This window comes from Chanos chanos, chromosome 4 (genome assembly GCF_902362185.1).
Source record: "Chanos chanos chromosome 4, fChaCha1.1, whole genome shotgun sequence".
NCBI classification, from domain to species: Eukaryota; Metazoa; Chordata; class Actinopteri; order Gonorynchiformes; family Chanidae; genus Chanos; species Chanos chanos.
In genome coordinates, this window is record NC_044498.1 from 23,786,747 (window position 1) to 23,805,813 (window position 19,067).

The following is a 19,067-nucleotide window of genomic DNA, read 5'->3' on the forward strand; positions in this document are numbered from 1 at the left end:
GGTGGGGGACACTCACATCTGGATCGCAGCCTTCACAAGGTCACAACACCGATCCATTTCTCATCAAACCGGTCCAAGCTCTGCCACATCCAAAACTTTCCACACTAGCGTTGATGCTATTGACTCACTCCACATCTGTGTTGTATAAATGTGGTGTACAGCTGTGGATCTGCCTTACAGTGTTTACTTTCTTTCGCTCCTTCTTTCTGTCTTTGATGTTTTCTGTCTTTTGTTCTTTCTTTCTTTCTTTTTTAATGATCAGATAACCGAAATTGTCGACAAGGCTTTAAGCCATGCTACGGCCAGCGCTGTGTGGCTAACAGCCGTTTTTGTGACGGAGTCGATGATTGTGGAGACAGTTCGGATGAAGCCTTTTGTAACAGTGAGTACATGTAATAGGATGTCATGTTTCTAACATCAGGTTTTGTACCATTGTCTAAATCACATAAAATGTCCTGTAAGTCATTCCTGCAACAGCCAACTCAGGATCAAATGTGATTCTGTCCCAAAGAAAAATAATCTGTGACAACCCTAAAACAGTTTTCCTTTATACTAACAGCTGTTGCAGCTTGTGTAGTGCACTCTTGTACGATAAGAAGCCAAGTTTGGTTTGAATCTTTTTTTTTTCACTGATTCCCATTTAATGCGTCCTCACCCAGCCGTAAAGACTAAAGACCAACATTAAGCTTTAATGAAGAAACACATTTATTATACAAAAGTACAAACCAGTCGGCGCCCTAATTAGAGAAAATCTCCAGGATTCTTCTGGGAAGGGGAGCTGAGAACTTGGAGGGAAATACAGCGCTCCAATCTTTTCTAGAGACATTAACTGATTTTTCATCTAACCTTCTGGACAACAACCAAAACATAACTATCAACGCTGTATCCAAACACTGTAGCCAGTGACAAAATCAGATTCTAGCATATGCCAGATTTTCATAGTTTCTTTGTCTTCTGAACAGTAAAAGCTGAAGATGTAGGTGTCATGATGTCCTTATTTTTGTTTCAGATTCAACATGTTCGCCCACCGAATGGCGTTGTCAGGATGGGCCATGTATTCCTCTCTCGTCCTGGTGTAATCAGATCATTGACTGCGCAGACGCTTCCGATGAGAAGAACTGTGGTAAGCTAAGCCTGCGTGAACATGCATGCTGTGTGTGTTCACACTGAGGGTCTGTGACCTTTCTCTCTCTCTCTCTCTCTCTCTCTCTCTCTCTCTCTCTCTCTCTCTCTCTCTCTCTCTCATGCTCTCTCTCTCACTCTCTCTCTCTTGCTCTCCTCTGTCTTCCCTTCTCCATCTCATTCTCTCACCATCACCATTTTTTTCTCTCTCTCTTTCTCTCTCTTTCCATCTCTCTCGTTCCATCTCACTCACTCTCTCTCTCTCTCTCTCTCTCTCTCTCTTTATTGCACGCTCCCCTTTTTGTATGTATATATGTGCTTATCTTGTGGGCTTTTGAATGTGTCTGTTGATATGCATTTGTAGTATGTGCACAGCTATGTCTGATACTCAGGCTGGAGCTCCTGTGTTCTCCCAGATAAAACGGACTGTGTGGATTACTACAGACTGGGCGTGAGAGAGGCAGCCTTCATGAGCTGTAACTCCACGTCTCTGTGCGTTCATCCGTCCTGGATCTGCGACGGAGCCAACGACTGCGGGGATTATGCAGATGAAGCCAACTGCCAGGGTAAATGCCTTCACATTGTTTTGCTGTTTGTTTGTTTTGTTTGTTTGTTTTCTAAGCACAAAGTTTTTATACTAGGAATAGAAAACTGTGCAAAGGACACAAGCTGGCTGAAGGAACATGGAATGTGGAATGTGAAAGGCTACAGCATCCAGCCTACAGCTGGGCGAACAATTTACAATTATGTTTCTGTCAGCTCATTTACCTGTCACTCTTTTCCAACTTACATTACATCATGACTATCCACGTAACACACGCATCCACAAACACACACACACAACCCTTTGGGGCCTTACAGTGAGCAGCAATCACACTTGGGATTTGCATTCACAACCTTGCAGTCAGGCCAACCCCCTTACTACTACAAGAAGCTGTGAAACATTATATGTAAAAATTGTGCCAAACTGCAGAGCACGACTGCACTGACTCAGTTTCCCCTGAATACCGTAAAATGGTGATTAATATTGAAGAGCTCATTATTTACACAACATGTTGTTTTTGCTGTGACTGCTCAAGAGGCTAATCCTCTGTCTATATGACTTATGTATAAGTTTTAAACCAGTCATGCCTGGATTTAGCCTGCACCTTACCGTTATTCTGCACTCAGTATTATGAAAAATTGGTCTGTATAGACACAGCCAGACAATAGCAAGCTCTGGTATTCTGCTGTAGCATCCTAACGCAATCTTGTGAAATTAGGCGTAATGAACTGGGCCTCAATCGACTAACTCGGGCTTGGTTAAGGAGGCTTGGCTCTACGCAAGTTAATTAGAGACTTGAAAAGAGTATTTGTAACTTTGTGAGATCAATACTTTTAAGCTCTGAGTATCTGGCTGATGTGGATCCTTAGACATGAAAGTGATATGACTTTTTCTGTCACCATTAATTAGAGCTGCTTTGCACACATGATCAAATTTGAGTAACAGAGACCGAATCCCTGATTTAGAATCGAGTCTGTTATAGTACTGACGTTTAATGAAAGCTAAGCATTCGCTTATTGCGAGTGCTCACAGCAGTCTGAGAGTCAGTCAGATCTGTTCGATGTGGAGTTCTTATCCAGGCCCTCAGTTTAGCTGAGGGTGATTCTCTTGAATCTCTCTCTATTTTTCCTAGTTTCAAGCAGACACAAGTGTGAGGAAGGTCATTTTGCATGTCCAAGTGGGAACTGTATCTCGAGTGTGTGGCTATGTGATGGACAGAAGGACTGTGAAGATGGTGCGGATGAGTACCAGTGTGGTAAGCCCCCTGACCCCCCCCAGCACACACACACACACACACACACACACACACACACACACACACACACACACCTAGATGTAATGAGTAGTAGATCAGTTGTAGTTGTGGTTGTAGATTAATTTTCTGTCTGACATGCATGTCCAGTACTTTACACAGACAGCAGTGAAGCTGTCTTGATTCCTGTTAACAAATATATTTAGATAGAATGATGGATTTGGCTGCATTCACCACGTATAAATGGACACTGAAATTGTGACTCCTAATGTGTCTTACACAACCTGACAAATAATGATGTAGCATTTGGTCAAATTATGACTCTGTTCTAGTTTGACATTAATTGGAAACAGAAGGAAAATATGTCTTGCACTTTGAAAGCAACACCACAAAAGTTGCTCTTTACATTATAATTTAGGACACTTACACAAAGAGCACCAGCCGCTATGCACAGATCGAACGTCTACTCGATAATTAAGTACTGACACGTCCGTATGTTCACACAATAGTTCTGTTGAGAATTCCAAAACAGAGACGGAATGTTCTTTTAACCCATTACAACCTAAAGCACCCTCTAGAAAAACAGTCTATCACCTAAGGCATTGTTTAAAACAACCTCCTAAAACCTGAGGGTTTTCTGAAAAAAAAAGGCAGAACTGTCAGTGTTCACCAAAGCCTTTATTTCTCAGCCTCTGTGGCAGATAGAAACATGACATAAAAACCATTTGACAGCGTAAAGCTGTGGCTTTAGTTGGAAATTGTTGCCTTTGCCCTTATGTTCATTAACATTTTTTTAAAAATCAATAACCAAAAAAAAAAAAAAAAAAGAAAAAGAAATAAATAAATGTATTTTACAGTTAATTGTTTATCCTGTTTATACGGTCACTGTATGCCATTATCCTACTGAACTGAAAACGTTTCATAACTGAACTGAACTGAAAATGCAACAAATGTACTTGTTGTTTCCAGCCATATTTTCAATAAAACCGACAAACTGGCAGTGGTAGTGTAATAACTATATCACAGTTTGTTCACAGTGTACACAGTTAGTGTATGTCATCATCCTACTTTAACTAAAGATGTCGACGGACATGCCTGCCAAAGCACTCGATGTGTATAGCCTCACTACACTGTCATCTTTGCCACAGACGGCCCGTGGTCCGTTTCTTTCGTTTCCTATTTTTGATCTCAGCATTAAATCAAAAGTACAAAAAACAAACTGTTAATTTCTTTTTGGTTTCTATTTCATAGATGAATAATGAAATAATGAATCATTTTTTTTTCATTTTTCAATTTTGGATTCTCAATTTAATATGAAAAGAATGAGTGATACATGGATTCATTTCACCTCCCCCACGTGTATTTCAGCTAATCATTTCAATTTTTAATCTGGTCTTTATGTGTTAACGATGAAATCCTGAACAGTTTGTTCAGTTGGCCTTGACAAGTCCTTGAAAAGTCCTTCATGGAACAATATCCTGAAGGCCTGAGCTACTGTATTGGAATGGGTGACCGGGCTGTCGGTGTTTTGAGAGAGAGAGAAAGAGAGAGAGGGATGAATCACCTCAAACTATGTGAGAGTGGCTTATTAATTGTGAAAAATGCCACTCAAGAATAAAATTCAGTGCAGAGTTCCTTTTGAATGATTACACAGCGTTAAAAACATTGGGCTGGAGCACTGGTTGAATTGAACGCTCTTTTTCGGGGGGGGGGGGTATGCCTCACAGGATAAACCCACTCTGAGAATTTGCGATTATCATACAAAAGGTCACTGAACAAAGAAAATCAAGGACTTGGGGAAAAAGAAAGAATTTAATCAGCATTTTTGTGAGAGTATTTGTTGCTGTTTGAGCAGACTTATGAACAATCAGCATAATGTTGTGTTATTGTGTGAACTGATATTTATCTTTTAAAAAGGCAGGAGTGACTGTCATATGATAAATATGTTCTTTAGAGAGCTCAGTGATTACTATGGCAACCTAGACAAGCTGTTCCTCATACCTCAGTGAACCAATATATCCAAAACAGAGGAATAAAACACTATGAAGGCTTTGTTTGGTGGAAAATATGTAAGATTATATAAATATATGCAGTGTTGGGTTGCCATTTGCCATGACTTATGATTAGGTCATACAAAAAGATTGTTTTTCAGAGGAATCAAACTCGCTGCCTGCTGTATAGATGAACTGTGAGATGTGTGCATGAATTCTCGCTCACTCCAGCACTTTTATATGGATGCTGACCTTCCATTGACCATGAGTAATATTCCAGATATCCCATCAGAATATAAAGCCCTCCTTCTGTTACCAGGGGGGTTAACATTTGTTTTATCTTCTCCTCCGTTGGCATTCCATATCGACACTGTTGTTTTGGGGGGGGTGGGGGGGGGGGGGGGGGGTTGGTTGCACGATAGTGAGGGTTGGAGGGTAGGCAGTCCTGGGAAAGGATTTGTGGGAGTTTGGGTTTATCCCGGTTTCGTCTCTCCCGCTGTGACCAGTCCGTTCTTTTGTTTTTCGCTTGGGCCCATGTGGGAATCCCCTGAATCTCACTTCAAAGCTCGGGGCCCTGATGAGGTCAGAGCTGTGGAGAGGAGTGCCTGGGCGTTAGGCTCACCAAAGCAAGCCTCAGCCTACTGACCCATACCGTACAGCAGGGGCACGTGGGGATGTGGTCACTTTGGCGTAACAAATGCACTGGAGCTTTATTTATTCAATTATTTATTATTGTTTAGGAGAGGAGGAGCTCTCTTTGTTTTGGTTTTATTTTAGTTTGTTTAATATGTCTAGGAAACCTCTCTCACATGCAGTCTATCCCGAACCTCTCTCTCTCTCTTTCTCTCACACACACACACACACACACACACACACACACACACACACACACACACACACACACACAGCCATACACACACATTTCTCTTTCCATCATTTCTCTTTTGCTTTCTCTCTCTGTCCCTTTCTTTCAATCTGTCTCTGTCTTTCTGTGGATGTGCCAGGCTTTTGTTGACCTTAGTGATTTTGAATCATAATGGCTACATAAGCTTCCAGCAGGGCGACTCTGAGCTATCACTAAATCGATTTGAAAATCAAGCAGGCAAACAAGCAGGCCCCAAACAGAGGAAGCAATGTGCTGACTCCACTATATTTGATTAACCTCACACTCTCTCTTATGCTTCTATGCAAGAGAACAATTGCCTGGAAAGTGCTAGTGAACAAGAATGCGACTCAAAGACATATCCTCAATAACAGAGAGGTCAGCGATGCACCAACTTTGATGTAAAGTTGTTACATAAGCATTTCTCCCATTGAACACTCTTAATTTCTTTTCGTATGTTCAAAGCAGGAAATGATGTCTGTTTAAGCAATGTTTGCAGCTCCTGCCTTTCAGTGGTTATAAAATTGTATGTTTCACTCTGGATTTTTTTTTTCAGAAGTGGTCCTTTAAAAAATAGAGACATTCCTTGTCTTTGGTATCGATTTGAAACAGAATTTTGTGAAGTGGAAATCTAGATTTTGTTGTTTTCTCTTTTGCCATTTTATGGTTTGGTTGTGAAGCGCTGCAAGGCTCATGTTATTCCTCACAGACTCCTCCTGCCTGTGGAACCAGTTTGCCTGCTCAAAGAATAAATGCATCGCCAAACAGTGGCTGTGTGATGGAGAGGACGACTGCGGGGACGGACTGGACGAGAGCAAGGAGATTTGTGGTAAAGTGTTTGCCATTAGGGGAATTGTCAGAAGATATATTAGCAGGCGAGAACCAGGGACAAACCTTTAATGTCTTGGAAACTAATAGACATGCTGTCAGGGAATTTTTTTATGACCAACCTTTGTTGAAAACAAATGGTACAAGATGTCTTCTGTGTCTTAAACTCAATTTAGTCCTCTCTAGAATATTTGGAGTACTGCTCTTTTAGGAGGAAGGATGGAGACATAGTGAAAGCTAATTTCCAAACTTTTCAACATGCTATTTTCAGTCTCTTAATTCATACTTAAATCGTTAGCTTTTACACAGAGATGGCATGTTTCTCTTTCCATCCCTTTCACACTGTCACTCACTCTCATTGTTTTGTCTCTGTTTTCTCTCTCTCTCTAGGGTCAGTGACCTGTGCTCCAGGGTTGTTCAGTTGTCCAGGCTCATATGCCTGTGTACCCCAACGCTGGCTGTGTGACGGAGAGAGAGACTGTCCTGATGGCTCAGATGAGCTGGCTGTGGCAGGATGCGGTAATATCTGACGAGTCCCCCCACCACACACACACACACACACACACACACACACACACACACACACTCACACAGACACACTCACACACATACACACACACTCACATACACACACACTCACACAGACACACACACACACACACACACACACACACTCACACACACACACACTCACACACACACACACACTCACACAGACACACTCACACTCAGAGTGTGAAAACAGGTTGAGAGTCTATACAAAATGTTTGTGTATAAAAGCAGATACCAAAAGTTGTGTTCAGAGTCACTGCTAGACATTGATGGAAGTGAGTTAGCATCGGGCATTGCTCTGACTTTCAGTTTTCTTTTTTAGCACCCAATCACACTTGCGATGAGGGCTCGTTCGAGTGTAGGAATCAGAAGTGTATCCCACGGCGATTTGTCTGTGACCATGACGACGACTGTGGCGACGGCTCCGATGAGTCGGCAGAATGTGGCAAGTGGCTCATCCTGTGGCTTATTTTTGTTTGTTTTGTTTTGGGTTTTTTTACCCTCTGTCTCCATGACAAATGCAGCTTCTTATCAGCTGCGCTCCACTCTTACGACTCCATCCTTACTCAAACATGAGTTTCTCAGCACCTGGCTTTTTCTGATCCCCACTTTAAAAAAAAAAGAAGAGGAGGAAAAGAGCAATTGAATATAGTTACCTGATACTGTTTGTCCTGCGTGGTATGGTGACTGTCAGAAAACCAGTTAAAGAAAAAAAGAAGATACAGATTAATTTAATTTCTTTTCACTTTGTTCTGCAAACGTTTAGCCTCATTGCTGCTCTAAGGCTTGTGCTGTTGTTTAGTTTTGTGTTACTAAAAACATGAGATTCATGGATATCATTCATTGAACGCCTCTGTTGTAAAACAATACAAATGTGTTTCATCTAAAAGCACAATCAAACTCCCAAGATCAAACAGAAAGAAAAGCTGAAAACAAAATGAAAGAATTTATTGAGTGTTTAATGACTAAATCTATGAAATTATATTGTGACCCTGCCAGTAAATTCTCTCTCTCTCTCTCTCTCTCTCTCTCTCTCTCTGTGTGTGTGTGTGTGTGTGTTTGCACACGCGCGTGTGTGTATATCTGGTGTTTTTCTGCGTGCAGACTATGGCTCCTGCAGGGAAGGAGAGTTCCGCTGTGCAGATGGGAGGTGTTTGCTGAGCGCCCAATGGGAGTGTGATGGATACTCAGATTGTCCTGACCAATCAGATGAGCTGCCATTGAACCCAAAATGCTCCGCTGCAGGCAAGGCCTCTCATGTGCTGTATAGTGTGTTTGATTGATAGATCCTGTTCTCCACTCCCATATGGGCTTTGTAGGAACACCTGTTCCACATTCTCTGTCTCTGTTTGTCTGCTGCCAGCACACTAAAGGTTGCCATGATGTAAACAGTAGGAGAGAAAAAAAAGGATATAGTATGTGATGTTCTTTCATTTTGTTGTCGCAATATGAGACAAACACATGAGAATAGCTGCTTGGGAGCCAAATATGTAAAGTTTTTGAGTACCCATGCACGGACACCATCATCACACTAGCACAGCACTGCCCATCATAATGATCCGGGTAACGTGTAAGGGAAATGAAATGGAAACAAATCAAAACCATCAGTCATTCTTAAAAATACTGTCATGGTTACAGGCGTCGGCTAACGCTCTCTTCCAACATATAAAAATTCTCTACTAAAGCCCCCCTCCGCATTGTCTCTAATTGTGGACATTCTTTTCTCTTTAGAAAGCTTGTGCAATGGCTCATTTTTTATGTGCGCTAACGGGCGCTGTGTTCCCTTGCGGAGCGTGTGTGATCAGAGAGACGACTGCGGGGATGGCTCCGATGAGAGGAACTGCAACCTCAACGAATGTTTGAACCGAAGAGTTAGTGGCTGCTCCCAGGACTGCCAGGACCTTCCTGTAGGGTACAAGGTATAAAGCTAATGGAACCGAACGCTTTTCGTGTAGTTCTGATCTCTATGGCTAGTTAAACTGCGCCGATTCAGTAGGATGCATGCTCTGAAGGTTTTTAAAGCACATTTTTTTACTGTTAGATATTGGTCTCTAACTTGGAAAAAAAAGGAAAACGTCCTATTTCATAAGGACACAAAGTCTGTCTCTTACAAAACTATTCTGTTTTTGTTGGATATTAGTCTGAGACTAGCTAAACCACTTCCAAAAGACGTTTCAAAACAACATCTGTGCTTATTAAACTTTCTGTTTGAATACCATGTCAGATATGATGCTTGTTAAACCATTCTGATTTCAGCACATTTCATGTCCCTAAGCTAACTAAACCTCTGTGTTTTATTTGGATGTGAGATCTACCATATAATTTCACACGCACTACAAGCTAAAACTACTCTGCTTCAGCTGCATCTAAGTCTGAAGCTGGAAACTGCTTGAACATTTTAGCAGGATATAAGGTGTATACAAAAGATATAAGGTTTAATAATATGTAAGGTCATGGAATCCCACCTAATCCACTTGTCGGAACACTGTTCTCGGTGAGATTGGAAAATAAAACAGAGGTCTGTTTGTTTTTATTCAGGATGTGGTTCAATAAGTGAGCCTGCACCAGTGTTTAAAGAGTCTGCATAAATAAACCTTCACACTAATATCGAAACAAATCTTACATTCCACAAATGTTTGGAGCAAAACACATTCTAAAATCTTTTAAGTTATCAAACTATATTTCCCTGAAGCTTTGGGAGTCCTGAACTCATTTCCTGGAACAATTAGGACAATTTCACATCATACTCTCCCTGTGACGATCTCAACTCTACATGCACACACACACACACACACACACACACACACACACACACACACACACATACACACATTCACACTTTCTGAGAAGGTGTAAATGTAATTTGGAGAGAGACTAAAGTAATGAATCCCCTCAGCCTTTGTAAGGAGGCTGAAGATTGACAGGAAGGACAGAGGAGTTTGTCACATGTCACCCCTGGCTCACCATCGACTATGACAGAATATACTAGAGTTCAGTCACAGGCACAAGGACACAGCGTCGCCACAGCAGAGTCAAAGTGAAAAAACTTCCTCTCTCATTTCCTCACTTTGTAATTCTTCTAAAAGAAAATTTATGCAACCTATTAAGTTCCAATGAGAGACGCTTATTGTAGAATTACAAAGAAGGAAAAGGAAAAATTGTATGAAGTTAAAAATTAGTATTAATTGCGGGTCATTTACATTTTACTTTGCCTCTAAGGTCTTCCTTTCTTTTCAACATCACTGTTATGGATTTAATAAGCTGTAACCCTCAGTCAGTATTTGGTGTAAGTAGATGACATCTTTTTTGAACACCATCATCAGAGATGAAAAATAACATGCATATTTTATGTAGTTTAACTTTTTTTTTTCTTGTCTTCCAGTGTACATGCTGGCCAGGGTTCCAGCTGAAAAATGATGGTAAAACGTGCGTTGACGTTGACGAATGTTGGCCTGGCTTCCCCTGTAGCCATCACTGCATCAACACTTACGGATCTTATAAATGCACATGTGCAGATGGCTATGAAGCCTTGAACAGTAATCCAAATAGCTGCAAGTCTCTTTCAGGTACTGTTCCTCTTTCCATTAGCTTGTGTGTGTATGGCCGAGTCCTTTCAGTCCTATTTGTCACTGTCTTTTGCAAACACACAAACACCCAAACATCTCACTGTGTATTTACTGCACACTAACAAGAGATCAGAGTGAGATTACCTCATAATGTGGAGCTGATTCCTGATTGGCTGAGAGCTGTGTTGGCACACTGATTGACAGGTGCTCTGAGCGGTCCGTCAAATGCGCAGAAAGTGTTGCAAACACACCACACACACACACACACACACACACACATACACACGCACACACACACACATGCACACACACAGTCTCCCTCACTCCAGGGATAAATCTGGGTTTATGTATGATTGACGTCTCTAAGTCACATCTCTGACAGGATGTGGATCCCCAGGTGTTGGCAGCTCACAGGAAATCAGTCTCTGATCCTGGGACATGCCTCAGTAGACACTCAGGACTTCTAGCTAGAGCGCACCAGAGAGGATCTACAGTCCTGTCTTCACTTTGACAACCAGAGTCTGATATATGAGCATAACTGTCGCCCCGTCTCTCTGATATTTTCTGTTCTCCTAGCCGACGAACCTTTTCTCATTCTGGCTGACCATCATGAAATACGAAAGATTAGCCTTGATGGATCAAATTACACTCTCTTAAAACAGGTAAGGCAATCCAGGACTTCACCAAGACTGAACCATGACAATGTATGCAATCTGTTCCCTATACTCCACTGTTTATTAATTACTTGACAGCAGATGGTCGAATTTTATCAATATTAATATCACACACCATTTCAAAACGTCTGTTTAAGCACCTCCTTCTTTGTAAAGCCTTAACAAACAGAAAACCCTTAAGTCTCAAACATATGGAAATGAATAATGGGATCCTTTCTGGGAAAAAATATATGTCTCTGGAGTATTCCACATCAACCAGAATCATATTCAAAGACATGGCCTCATAGAAATTTTAAACTTTGAAAGCATATGGAAATTAACGAAGTCACTGTCTTCATATGCATCTCTGATATGCAGCCAGCATTAATTTCATATCGTGATATGCAGCCTTGTCAGAGGTGTGCTTGAAAACACAGAACTCAGTTCCAACTGTGTCCGGTTGTTTCAATATCTCAGAATAGAAGACGTGTAACAGTCTGTAATTCTGGAGCAAATTAATCTCTGAGTTCCTTTGACAACGCACTTATCACAGACTAACTCATTCTCCATGGCTTACTTTGCTTTGATGTACTGAACCTGAAAATGAAATCATGGTATATGAGAGATATGAGAAGCTAGGCTGAAGGAAGCAGATCTACATCCAGCTCCCTGCTTTGCTGGGAAATGAGTGTGAAGCCAGGGAAGGAACTGGTGCATGATCGATTGAACCAGTTTGAAAGTGTCTCACCAGCAAAGAAGCCATTCATTTTGAACACTTAATTATGTCTCCCTATAAACCATTTATTGCCCCGGGTATGTGTCAGTTTCTTTTTAATGATAACGTCTTAAGTCAGATGGTTCACCCGTGTATGTTTCTGCTTGTATGGCGCTTTTTTTTTTTTTAAAACAAAGAAAGCAGTTTCTCACACCCTTTCACTTTGAAGAGGCTCAAAGCACGTGTTTAGCAGTCACAAAAGTCTTCATCCCAAGATCTTCTATTACTCTATAGATACATTCCATTCATAGTTGTATTGTATAGTCTTACAAAGACATACTGATTGGTTCTTAGAAGCTTCCAGTTGTATGAAATGGAGGACACTGGTTCTGTAGCACTGGTTCAGGACCATATAAATGTGTGATTTGTTTTATGCAGCATTTCACAATGACTTAAGAACCTCTTCACTTTTTTTTCTTTTTTTTTTTTTGTCCTGGTCAGTCTTTCATGGCCTTCTTGAGTCCTCTGACCAGGTTTATTTGGGCATTCCCTCTCATGGTTCCTTGTTCGCCTTGACATTGTGGTCGATCATAACAAATTCAGGTCTGCCTCTGGGCTATAACATCATACTAAACTTGTATGACCTTTCTGAAAGGAGAGACAAAAGGAAAAAAAGGAATGGGGAAAAAAAAAAGGTATGTGTGTTAAATCTGACAGGAGGTTATTGCGTTTGACCTACCAGATCTAAAATGATCAGAACAGAACAAAAACGTTCACAAATGCAGCACAGTTAGGTCAGCCAGCATACAGGAGCAGTGGTCTTCTCGAAGGAAAGAACTCAAATGGTATGTCTGTGCTGTTGGTCTCCATTGCACTGCTAATGGTGATATTACGCTTGAGTTTGAAACATAGCCTGCTACTGTGGGATCTGCAATGAGCCATATCTTCCTTACATCTCAGAGGATGAAGCCTACAATGATAGGGGCGTGTTCAATGAGAAATGGATTCTCTGTTGAGCACTGAGTTCAAAGCTCTGCTGGTTTCTTTCTGGGCGCTAATGTTATTTATTTATTTATTAATTTCAGTTATTTTGTAATTGGTGGACATGCTGTATCTTAAAAAGGGGTACAGTTTTACATTTAGCTGCTTTGAATATGAAGACCTCAGACAGAGACTGGATGCATGTGTACACACAAATCCCTTTTAATAACAAAATCAGAGTGTACAAAAAAGAACAGGCAGGATACACGACAGAAAGAACATGACCAAACAGGATTTCAGGAACAAAACATGGACAGGAAACAACTCGGGTACAGTGATACCAATTCTTTCAAACTGGAATAGACAGCTCAGAATCTCTCCAATGCCCTCAGTCAAGACTTCACAACAATACAGTGAAAGACAAGTGCACACAAAAGAGAGCACTGGGGTTCATGAACACAAGACCTGTGCAAAGCACGATTGTTTCACTGACAAATTAAACCAAAGACACAGCACTGATTGGCCAGCAGAGGGGAGAAGTGAGGACAGAGGTGTGACATACATGTCAATATATTTTGCTATTCAGTGCACTCTTTCTTTTTCTTTTCTTTTCTTTTCTTTTCATTGATTTTACACCACTAGGGAAAAAATATTGTACACACTAGAGCATTTATACATATGTAGAATTGGGTATTTTTTTTAATGAGACCCCCCCCCCCCCCCCCCCTCCCCTCTCTCTTTCTCCCCAGGGGTTGAATACTGTCATTTCATTAGACTTTGACTACAGAAAGGAGCTGATCTATTGGATTGACACAAGCCGACCCAGCGGACGCAGGATAAACAGAATGAGACTAAACGGCAGTGACCTCAAGGTAATGAGGAGAGGAGCTTGGGTGTCCTCCACTGTGTTTGTATTTTGGTGTGTGTGCACGTGCATTAGCATGTGCGTATCGAAGAGTGGAAGTACTTACAAGGTCCTCTTTTTACTCTACATCAGTGAGGTTTCTCGTCCCGTTCCTCTTGTGTGGGTGGACCAGCATTAAACCACCAGAGACAAGAGTATCAGAAAGGCTTTTTAAATCTATAATTAAGCAGCCTTTTTTTATGGAGGAATTTGAGCATGTCCACGCAGGACCATTACCTGAAAGGTTAAACGGAACCGCATTAAACGAAAGCATTGCTCCCTAATAGGAGATTATAGCAGGGAGTAATGTAATGGCACATCATAATCTCTCACATTTGGGTGTAAGAGGTGTTGTAAAGGAAGCTAACGGTGAGTCGTTTAGGGAACAAGGTCGTGAATTTTTAGAAAGTGTGCTTTATGCATGGTTAACTCAAAAGACAATGGTGTGATATGGATCAATGCTTTGACTTGGGGATCTCTGAGAATTTTACTCAATAAACAGCTTTTATTACGCTACGGAGCCTCTTTGCCATCCAGTGTTTTAATGAACCAGGTATTTGGCTTCGCTTGTCTTACCTCCCTGTGTCCTCCCCTTCTGTAGTATTTAGACAAAAAGGGAAATGGTTACCGAGAGACACAGCAGACCTAATGAAGTGATGGTCTAAAAAGAAAACTAAACTTAAAAAGTTTTGGATAAGGAGTGTTGGCGAAGATGTACAGTTTATATGCTATAATACTACACAAGCAACACCATCAGTCAATATTAACAAGTAATCATAATGATGACAAAATCTGGACTATGTGAAAATTGTGTGTGTGTGTGTGTGTGTATGTGTGTGTGTGTGTGTGTGTGTGTGCGTGTGTGTGTTTCTGTTGTGTGTTTCCGTGCACACATGCATGTGTGTGTCTGTCTGTGTGCACATTTGTTTCTGTGTCTGTCTATGCACGCGCGTGTGTGTGTTTTGGTTGACCTGAATGCCATGGCCCTCTCAGTGCTCTGACCGTGGGCAGGGCCTGAGTGTGGGTAGTGTGTGCCAGCCTCGCCCCTGCCAGTCCCTCAGAGCTCGTTATCTGTAATATCAGGCTATAATGACTCATTAAGCTTGATTGAACTGGGGATCTCTCTCCCTGATATGCACCGCTTTGCTTTGCCAGCAAAATCCAGATTCGCTGTCTCTCTGCTTATTAGAACAATGTCATTGTTCTTGTCAAGGCCGCACAGACCTTCATCAGAATGATTACATATCAGGCCATAATGGACAAGGCTGTGTTTAGGTTTTTGAATACTTGATGTTTTTTTGCTTTTTTTTTTTAATTTCCTAACAGGGACATAGTATTGCTGAATCAGACTTTTTTGTTTCTTTTATCACTGCTAGCGGTGTGTTGATGATTTGCAAACAGCAAGAGTGAACCCAGTGTTTTGTCTGTGACAGACGTCTGTGGACTTCTGGTTCTGGCAGTGAAACCGTCCCGGTTCCTCATTTTATTAATCAGCTTTTTCTTTTTTTCCTCAGTGGTTCGAACACATGCTTATTATCGTAGGAAATGTTTCACTGAAACCACATTTGTAGATTTGTGGAAATACATTTAATTATGAAATTTATAAAAATTAATCTGATTTTCTCAGCTTGATTAACTTTGCCTAAAATAATAAACAACGCACAATCACTTTGATGAACTTTTTAATCAAACTTCCCTGTGGGAGCAGATCCACTGTTTCAATCGACTTGTTAACCTTTGTGTTTCAGCAATGACTACAAGGCCAGGCTTTTTTTTTTTTCGCTGGAATTTTTATTTGAACATTTTTTCATCATTGTTAAAAACCTACTCTCCCTCTGGCCTGTCTGTATTTGATGAACTTAATCTTAAAACCACACTTTGATTAAACACTTGTGTTTTTATTTTTTCCATCCCTCCCCGCAAACACCACCTAATGCAACACACAGATCCTAACAAATGCTGGCTTTTAATTGCCACTGCAGGGATGGCTCAGTCCATTGTAGACCTGCAGGAATTTGCTTCTACAGCTAAATGACTAACAACGGCGAGTGGGCTATGGTGTTTAAAAGCTCACGGCAGGGGGTGGTGTTGGAAGTCTGGTTTAAAGGTACCGTGATCAAGAGTTCTTTTATACAGCAGCTGGTAAAGTGCACTGTTTGTGCCAAACCAGCTTTTCGGTATGAATTACATCTTTTTTCTAATGTTTTATTTTTAAAGTTACAACTATTGTGGATTACTGTTTTTCTCTCTCTCTCTCTCTCTCACCCTCTCTCTCTCTCTCTCTCTCTCTTCTTTCGTCTATGCAATAATAGTAATAATATTTGCTCACAGGTGTTTTAGAGTGGCTTAAATGAAGAAAATGAAGAAAAGTTGCAGTTGTAACAAGATGATGATAAAATATGTGTTGTGATAATGCACTCAGTGTAGTTAAGCTCATTTTCTTTTCAAGTCTGGAGTTTGTCTTCGTCTTTCAAACACACCTCTGCTCACCTCTCCGTATCCAATATGCTATGCTAATAACCATGTGAACATACACTGAAAAAGAGCAAATGTTACATCTACTTAATTTCATTGTGGAAAGTTTTTCTACAAAAATAAATCATGTTCCTTCAAAGTTAAGTAATTTTGTTGATTTAACAAAATTAAGCAAGATGAAATGAGTGTAATTTACTGTGGTAACTTCAATTTCATGTGATCAAGTTAGATGAACTTGATTTATTTGAGTAGGTAGTTACTACAGCTGTCAGTGATCCAGTTTGAATATATGGATTTAACAAATAAATTTAATCTAGCATTAACTCATCAATGCTAAAACTGAAGACTTAACTGAAACCATTTACAGCCTACTTGGTCAGGACAACCAGTGTTTGCAGCATTTGTTCATTTTCAAATCGGCTTATCCTAGTTAGGTTAGTGGAGGATACTGGAGCTGACCGGGAATCAAACCCAGGACCTAGTTGTTGTGCAGCAGTAACACTACCTGCTGCACCACCATGCAGCTGGCAGAAAGCTTGTAATTTAAAAAATCACAGAATAAATGGACACATGTTTGAAAACTTTCACAGCAGAATGAGATACATCACACACATAAGTGGCACAAGTGCACAGTGGTATAAGACATAAGTGGCTCAATCAGTAAACATGTAAGTTATAAACCTAATGACAGATTCTTTGTCATTTAAATGGAAAACCACCTGAAAAACCACAACAAATCTGTTGTTATAGGTATGCACTAAGAATTTAAAACCAAGTCCCGTGATACTTGGATAAACATAATTAATTCTAGAGCATTTTACATGACTGGTTTTAGTTGGTTGAACTAGTGGCTTATGTATGCTCTTTCAACTATAACATTTCAAGTAATACATGGAAATTCATGAATATAAGTTATTTCAACTTGATTTATTTACTTTAGATATACAAACATCAGTTTTTCATTTTTTTTTGAGTGTACACAGAACCTGATGAAACAGTGTTGCAGGTTTTCATTTTGGTTGTCAGTCCGACAAGATGAACACCCATTTTGCAATAAAAGTATGGTTATCTCGTTTGTTATAGAAATATGTTATATGGTTATTTGTTCTATGGTTATCTCATTTGTTATGGAAATATGATGATCTCATTTGTTATAAAAACTTAATGAAGGTGGTTTTATGTTTGTGCTAAAATTTGTCTGTTGATGCTATAAAGGTGATGCTGGAAATAATGCTATGAGGGCCCTGACTTCCTGTCTCTAAATTCAGAATGTAATCATCTCATGATTTCTGGCACTGTGTCCTGTGTCTCTCTCCCCAGATTGTTCACAGGACATCGGTGCCCAATGCCCTGGCAGTGGACTGGATTGGGAAGAACCTGTATTGGTGTGATGCAGAGAGGAAGAGTGTGGAGGTGTCAAAGGCTAATGGACTCTACCCGACAGTACTGGTCAGCTCTGGCCTCAGAAACCCGACAGATCTGGCCCTGGACACACTAACTGGGTACAAACTGACCTACTGAGCTCTCTGTTCAGTCTACACACACAAAAGTTTCTCTCTCATATTATTCCTAATATGAACCTTCTATCCTCTTCAACGCTTAAGCTGTATGACCAAAGAGAAGATCTAAGGGCAGCCTTACCAAACCTCACTGACAACTCAGTCTAATCCCCAAACATATTACTGACCTTAATCAGGTCCCTTGCCTCTGTCCAAACCTATACCTCCAGCCAAAATCCTACTGCTCTCCTGTGGCTAATTCTTTGGACTGGACACACTGTTGACTGGGTTGTTTTTTTCATGTCCCCTGATAGATACATTTTCTGGATCGACTGCTGTGAGTTTCCTCACATTGGCCGTGCTGGCATGGATGGTAGCAATCCCAAAACGATCATTGACACAGGGCTACACCGTCCCACGGCCCTGGTCATCGACTACATCAACAAAAGACTCTACTGGGCTGATGACAACCATATCCTCTTCGCTAATATGGATGGCTCAAAAAGACAAAAAGGCAAGTTATGGAGTTGGACTTTTTACTATTTATCCATGGTTTTTTCTGTCATGTATTTTCACTATATGTATATTTAAAGAAATAATACATTGGACATTTTGATAGTTTCCTTTCTGAGCAGATAGCTTCAGCCAGCGTGCAAAACAATTTTCAAATGTGAAGTGAAACGTTCCTGGTCTCTCTCGATGAGGGAGAAGTGGTGATATTGTAATGTCTGATTTATTTCCCAAACAAGCATTTTCTCTTGGAGTCACTGGATTGCTTTTAAATTTGTCTTTCAGAAGTATTTATTTCTCTTAGAGTGAAATAGACTCTAAGTTTTAGAATCTAATGGATCGCTTCATGAGGAATATGATTTTTCAGGGAGGTGTTTCTTCAAGATTTCTTTTTTTTATTATTTTACTTTAATTACTTAAAAATGAAATGACTAAAAACTCAAGTAAACCTGATAGCCTTCATCTACTGCAGAAGAGTATAATATTGTAGCTGCTAGAAAGCTGATTAATTAAGTTAATAAAGTCTCTTTGCATATGAAGTCATTTCACATAGAGTCAGATCATATTCTATTTGGATTGCACTACTAGGAAA

General features: G+C 40.5%; 1 protein-coding gene across 1 annotated transcript in view; it reads left to right on the forward strand.

Annotated features, from left to right (window-relative positions):
* Nucleotides 1-19,067, forward strand: part of lrp1ba (low density lipoprotein receptor-related protein 1Ba) — a 168,709-nt gene that overhangs the window by 101,602 nt on the left and 48,040 nt on the right. The window contains exons 48-61 of the mRNA XM_030772190.1: nt 263-382; nt 1,010-1,123; nt 1,539-1,688; nt 2,799-2,921; nt 6,502-6,621; nt 7,011-7,139; nt 7,495-7,617; nt 8,277-8,417; nt 8,904-9,091; nt 10,555-10,738; nt 11,315-11,400; nt 13,837-13,959; nt 17,787-17,968; nt 18,280-18,479. Of these exons, the coding sequence (XP_030628050.1) occupies nt 263-382; nt 1,010-1,123; nt 1,539-1,688; nt 2,799-2,921; nt 6,502-6,621; nt 7,011-7,139; nt 7,495-7,617; nt 8,277-8,417; nt 8,904-9,091; nt 10,555-10,738; nt 11,315-11,400; nt 13,837-13,959; nt 17,787-17,968; nt 18,280-18,479 (1,983 nt within the window). The remainder of the gene's footprint in view (nt 1-262; nt 383-1,009; nt 1,124-1,538; nt 1,689-2,798; nt 2,922-6,501; nt 6,622-7,010; nt 7,140-7,494; nt 7,618-8,276; nt 8,418-8,903; nt 9,092-10,554; nt 10,739-11,314; nt 11,401-13,836; nt 13,960-17,786; nt 17,969-18,279; nt 18,480-19,067) is intronic.